The 6548-nt window shown below is 42.0% G+C and overlaps 1 protein-coding gene and 1 long non-coding RNA gene across 2 annotated transcripts in view; both read right to left on the bottom strand.

Annotated features, from left to right (window-relative positions):
• The window catches only part of ndufb9 (NADH:ubiquinone oxidoreductase subunit B9), an 80605-nt gene that overhangs the window by 43010 nt on the left and 31047 nt on the right, over window positions 1–6548 (bottom strand). The window contains exon 2 of the mRNA XM_016473030.1: window positions 1958–2150. Coding sequence (XP_016328516.1) covers window positions 1958–2150 — 193 coding nt within the window. The remainder of the gene's footprint in view (window positions 1–1957; window positions 2151–6548) is intronic.
• The window catches only part of LOC107677953 (uncharacterized), a 5653-nt gene continuing 2153 nt past the window's right edge, over window positions 3049–6548 (bottom strand). The window contains exon 3 of the long non-coding RNA XR_001632899.1: window positions 3049–3148. This is a non-coding gene — a long non-coding RNA (uncharacterized LOC107677953). The remainder of the gene's footprint in view (window positions 3149–6548) is intronic.

Here is a 6548-nt window from a genome sequence, read left to right as displayed (position 1 = left end):
TTTTAAGTTTCTGTAGCCTATGTAAGTGTTCCCCATACTTTGATTTATTTGTGGTGCCCGCCACAATATCAAAACTGACCGCCACCAATAGATTTCCCAAAAGGCTTTGACTGTTGAATAAACATGAGCACTGCACGTTTCAAAATTGAAACCCTGTGCGGGAGTTTTTATATCACTGTATTTCTGAAGGAACCCGACTGTCTTCAGAAAATTTTGGATGTCATTTTCATTTCATCTTGCATGTAATGTCTGATAAAGCAGCGTTTGTGAGCTGAGCGCTGCTTTGTGTACAGTGCTACCGGGGAAACCTCAATCTCTACCACTCCAACAGCGCCTCCTGCTGGCAGAGAATGAATTTGCATATATATGCCACCACAAATAGTTTAAGTCTGTGGGAAATACCTACGATAGTTTTACTCAAATGAAACTGTCAAATGATCATGAAGTGACTCTCAGAGGGAGTCAGAGCAGTTCTGGAGATGGTGTTCATGTATTTATGTCCTCATGTAGTGAGACGACAGAAGCTGAAATCACCGCGAGCGTCGCACACTTTGTATCTGTAGAAAACAAAACTGCGTGTCTGTACCATTTACATACACAGAGACACGCAGAACATGCAGGATTCATATTTAAATAGTATTTTTGCAGCTTAATATTTACAGATCCATACATTGAGTGCGGGTGTTTTTATATCACTGTATTTCTGAAGGAAACCGACTGTCTTCAGAAAATTGGATGATGTCTGATAAAGCAGTGTTTTTTTTTAGCGGAGCGCTGCTTTGTGTACAGCGTTACCGGGGAAACCTTGATCTCTACCACTCCAACAGCTCCTCCTGCTGGCAGAGAATGAGTTTGCATATATATGCCTCCACAAATAGAGTTTAAGTCTGTGGGAAATACTGCGATAGTTTTACTCAAATGAAACTGTCAAATGATCATGAAGTGACTCTCAGAGGGAGTCAGAGCAGTTCTGGAGATGGTGTTCATGTATTTATGTCCTCATGTAGTGAGACGACAGAAGCTGAATTCACCGCAAGCGTCGCACACTTTGTATGTATAGAAAACAAAACCGCGCTTCTGTGCCACTTACATACACAGAGACATGCAGAACATGCAGGATTCATAATTAAATAGTATTTTTGCACTTTAATATTTACAGATACTAGTTCATATCACGTCTCTATGTAAGTGTAATTACCTACTTTTGATTAATTCATCCAAACTTTGACAAATTCCGTGACATTCCGCGTCATACAGTAAATTTCATTTATATGACTGGATTCCGCGATTCCTTCCACATTTTCTGCATCGCGGAAATCATAGATAATATTGAGGTGTTTTGCAACTTCAGTGTAATGTTAGTGGATTGTGATTTAACTTAAGCAACGTCTGCTGCTGCCTTACCTTACCTAGAGACAACTGATGTGTGAACACTAAAGCAGTTCCAGTTAGCAAGCGCTTTCAGAGTGAGAGTGAATTTCCGCAGATTGGTCGGACTCGAGACTCCCAACAAATCAGATGGGCGGTGGGCGGAGATTGCTTTAGGCCACAGAGTGGTGAGTTCTGACAGGCTGCATCAGAGCCAAATAGCACGTTTCAAAATCAAGTTATTTTATCGGCGAACCGGTTTTGAAAATAACCGATAATCATAAAAATGCTTAATATCGGCCAGGCCGATAATCGGTCGACCCCTAGTTTGGAGACACTACACTGTAGAGTCGCTGAGTGACAAAGTTGTTGTCAGCTGGTGTAGTGGGTCACCTCCTGTTGCCGATAATTTACGTAGTGTCACGTAGTTTGAACACCGCAAAGACTTCAAGACAGACAGCAAGTCATGTAGTCTGAACAGCACAGCAATCTGCCGACATTTAAAATCGCGTAATGTGAACTTGGCTTACGAAAACAGCAGCAAAACTGCACAGAGACTACACAATATACATTTTACTTTGTCACTTACTTTATAGCACTCATATCTTTCATAGGATGTTCCTCCAGGTGAGTCTGGAAACAAGTAGGGCTGCGGGTGCTGATTGGCCCAGAACTCCTCCTCGCCTGCCTTCAGCATCATGGTGGCCTTCATCATGTCCTTCGCATGTTTGTTCTCATCAAAGCGTGCTCGCAGCAAACATGCATAGAAACGATATTTATCCCTGAAAGAGTAGAAAAACTTTTTGTGAATGGTACAGTTAGGAATAATATGACATATAAAAACCTATGTAACCTAGGGCTGGGTATCGAGTTCGATACTTTTTAGGCACCGACAGAATTGCCTCGATATCATCGAGTATCGAAAAACGTCTCGTCGTTAGGTACCAAATTTCGATACCTAAGGGGTTAATCTCATCAGCGTCAGTAAGCCAATAAGCCTGCAGCAATAGCCGGTGTGTTCAACTAGAAGAGGTGCGGCGCAGATCGATCAGTGTTTGACATCCACAAGAGCGATTCGAAATCGCACGGAGCAGTCTGCTCTCTTTAGCTCTCATGGTACTGTAATACACCGATCGGTCTGCACAGTCGGTCCACGTCAAGTCGAACACACCTACTAGTTAACACTGGTTACACTCAGAGATGTGGCGCACACGTGAGGCTGTAGTGTGAATGCGTCCCAGCCCCCTTAGATGTAAGACTACATTTACACTGGTGCGTTTATGTTTTAAAATGAAAACGATCCTCATCATACTGGCGTTTCCACTGCGTTTCAAGACGGCTTTCCACTATCTCCGACAAGCAACAGACTGGTCTTTCAGTCATTCATTTCCAATAAAGAGTAGCGCGGGAGCTGCGTGGAGTTCTGATCATATGCAGATGTCCGTTCATACTAACGTTACATGACCGAAAGCGCGTGTTATGTGACCATTCATGCAAACTGTAGCATCATGCTACATAAGACAATAAATAAGATTTATATTCCGCTTTTACTCAAAACTCACTTTAAACCACCATCGAGTGTTTGTAATAACTTCCGATTGACGCCTAACAGGGCCGGATTTACGCGTAGGCATTGTAGGCACGTGCCTATGTTCGCTCATCGGGGGGGGGGGGGCTGAACGCTGCTGAGAGACGCATAGACGCAGGTATTCACACGCACTTAATCTCTCTCTCCCTCTCTCTAATAACCGCATTAGACTGCACTGATAACTGCGTTAGCCTGAATGACTTAAGCCTCCATTATTAGCTCTAAAATGACGTTTTGGAAGTTGCAACGGAAGGTTTGGGATGAGGTGCGTAAAAAAATTAGCTCAACCCACACGAGATTTCAGGATGGTAACATGTCTTGAAACAAATCATCTGAACAATGTCTTGATGTGTGGTTGTGTGGGTGTGGTTGTGACTCCAGGCCGTTAATATTATTAGAGAAATAATGCACTCCCGAGGTGGTTATGTGGCCACGATGCCGCGCCTATATGAAATGGTCTTTATCAGTTCTCAAACAAATTAGGAAATATATTCGATTTTTACTGACTGAACGCAATCGCTTATTCCGATAGAAAACACTGTAAGGGCTTCCTCTGATTAAGAAATATTTTTGTTTGCTTGGGTGGTAATATTAGGTCTATTATATTAATAGGGAAGGGGGCCCAAAAATTTGTTTTTCCTGTCACGAAAAGAGGTAAATCCGGCCCTGCCGTCTAATGTGTGTTTTGGCCATGTAATGTTGCTGAAATTAAATATGTTATTACCAGAGTCAGAACAGCGATCATGGAAGAGAGAACACAATCATACAGCGCTGGAAGCTGCTAATGCTCATCAGTAAATCAGTGGAAAATAAATAGAAATCATGATTCTGTCTGAGCTATGCGTTTTAAAACGAACACTAACTAGTGTAAATGTAGCCTAACAGATGTGTAAACTGAAGACTATTTGAGATTTATTCTACTGTTCAAGGAGAGCTGGACAGGACCGTAGAAGGGCAACAACCCAGCTGCAGGACGGGTATCTGCTCCATTGTGCAAGCCTAATGACTATTTTGTAGGCTATAAGTTAAAGGTCGAATTATTTATCGGTTTTGCCGATTAATCTGGAACTATCTGCAAAAATCCATGCCGATAGTTTTTCCCGGGTTGCATCCATTCCCAGAGTGGCTGAGAAAGTCCGCTGTCATTAGACAGTACAAGAGCAGCCTCTAGAGGCAGAAATCACTGACAGCACATGCTGTTTGTTTTGACGTAACTGCACGCTGCACAGAGCGGCACAATTTAGACGTGTGGATTTAAAACCGACAACGAAACGTTGAGTATACAGTACACTATAGTGCACATTTTCATATCGTTACTAAGTAATTAATTTGTTGACTAGATGCTGCATTATTGGAGAAAGAACAGCAGTATGTTTGCTATTAAGGCTGAGAGAACGCAAACATTAGCAGCACATCAAATGGTTAAAGGGCACCTATTATGCCACTTTTTACAAGATGATCTTATGGCTCTCCTGAATGTGCCTGTGAAGTTTCAGCTCAAAATACGATACAGATAGTTTATTATAACATGTTGAAAAGTGTCATTTTTGGGGCGGTTCTAAAAAGTGCTGTTTCAGCGGTGTTCCCTTACATTAAAATGAGCTGCAACTTCCCGCCCGACTCCAGAAGGGGGCGGATCCTTGATGTCTCTGCTTTGCGCATGGCAATAAACAGAGAGGAGAAGCAACATGAGCGAGAGTGAGAGGACCGGTATCCAGCCATACATGTACGAACTGGACTCAGACCCAGAACAAGGAGAGACTACAGCATAATAAATTATGTTTTATTAACAAAGTTTGGGAGGAGCTCGTACAGATAATTAACCCGGCCAATTCATTATCAGCAATCACATCGTCTATCCTATCAGCTCGAGAGAGAATCTCTATAAATCAGGGCTCTGAACCAGTTCAAGGAACGAAAACGAAAACCGGAAACTAACAAAATTTTGACAGGAACAGAACCAGAAACAGAAACGAAATAAAATTTGATAGTTCTGAACAGAATCTAAAATTTGAAATAGCCATTAACCAGCTAATAATGTTATTTTATCACTCCACTTAATATTTGAAATTTGCTGTCAAACAATCACGAATTCCAGTAGTACGGCCTATGCAAATGTGACACTGACGCCAACGAGTGAAATGCCTGCTCAGCTGTGAACGCATAATAGGTAAGTCGCAATTGCAATGCGTTAAGTGTTTATCCAAGGATAGTGTAAGAAGGATTCAACAGAACACACGCACCTTCTGTGAACGGAGAAAACAGAACAAATCTATAGGCTTACATAAAAATGAATACAGGCATATACACAAAATACACTGAACAAAATTATAAACGCAACACTTGTTTTTGCCCCCATTTTTCATGAGCTGAACTCAAAGATCTAAGAATTTTTCTATGTACACAAAAGGACTATTTCTCTCAAATATTGTTCACAAATCTGTCTAAATCTGTGTTAGTGAGCACTTCTCCTTTGCCGAGATAATCCATCCACCTCACAGGTGTGGCATATCAAGATGCTGATTAGACAGCATGATTATTGCGCTCAAATTGAGTTGATTTTGACAAAATACACTGAAGCTCGCAGGCGGCTATGGTAAGGTGCGTGTCATTTCCCGACCAGGCGCAGAGTGCTGCCAATCACAGCCCACACTGGCCCAGCTAACCAATCACAGTACATTTCGTATTTCAGAAGGCAGGCCTTCATTTGATACAGGAACTATTCGAGCCGTTCATGCCAGACTGGGGAGAGAGGTGTTGTAATTAGGGGTCGACCGATTATCGGCGCCGATATTAAGCATTTTTATGATTATCGGTATCGGTCATTTTCAAAACCGATTCGCCGATAAAATAACTTAATTTTGAAACGCGCTATTTGGCTCTGATGCAGCCTTTCAGAACTCACCACTCTGTGGCCTAAAGCAGTCTCCGCCCAACGCTCATCTGATTTGTTGGGACTCACGGGTCCGACCAATCAATGCGGAATTCACTCTCACTCCGAAAGCGCTTGCTAACTGGAGCTGCTTCAATGATCACGCATCAGTTGTCTCTCAAACTCCTCACTTCATGAGCATTTGACAGTTTCATTGGAGTAAAACTATCTTCATATCATTTACATAGACCTACAGAAACAAGTTCCTCATGGCAACCCGTCAAAATATAAATTTGGGTTAGCTTAATGAAATTATCGGAAATATATTACTGTGGTGCAGTATGATGTAAATACTGCTCAGGGATGAAAGTTTTCCGTCGCTACGACGGATTTCCGTCCACGGCTGCAGCTTCTCACTGACAACATAACGCCGCTCGCATCATTCACAGTCGGGTTATTAGCAAAGAACACAGAGCAGGTCTTGAATTTCAGGCACAGGATTGCGGCTATTAATAATAATTCTAGTCATTCCCGCAGGTTCAGTGCTTATAACACGATGACAGATGACAAATGACCTTATCATTTGCACGTACTTTTGAGTCTTGAGAACTCTCATTTTATGTGCGCCCACAGATCGCGATAAGGAGAGTGACAGATTTTAATAATTATTCAAGGAGTTTGCAAATGTGATATTGATTTAATACAACAGTTCAATAAACA

The sequence above is a fragment of the Sinocyclocheilus anshuiensis genome, unplaced genomic scaffold (assembly GCF_001515605.1).
Source record: "Sinocyclocheilus anshuiensis isolate Anshui unplaced genomic scaffold, SAMN03320099.WGS_v1.1 scaffold1370, whole genome shotgun sequence".
In the NCBI taxonomy this organism is placed as follows: Eukaryota; Metazoa; Chordata; class Actinopteri; order Cypriniformes; family Cyprinidae; genus Sinocyclocheilus; species Sinocyclocheilus anshuiensis.
This window is presented reverse-complemented; position numbering and strand designations above follow the sequence as displayed.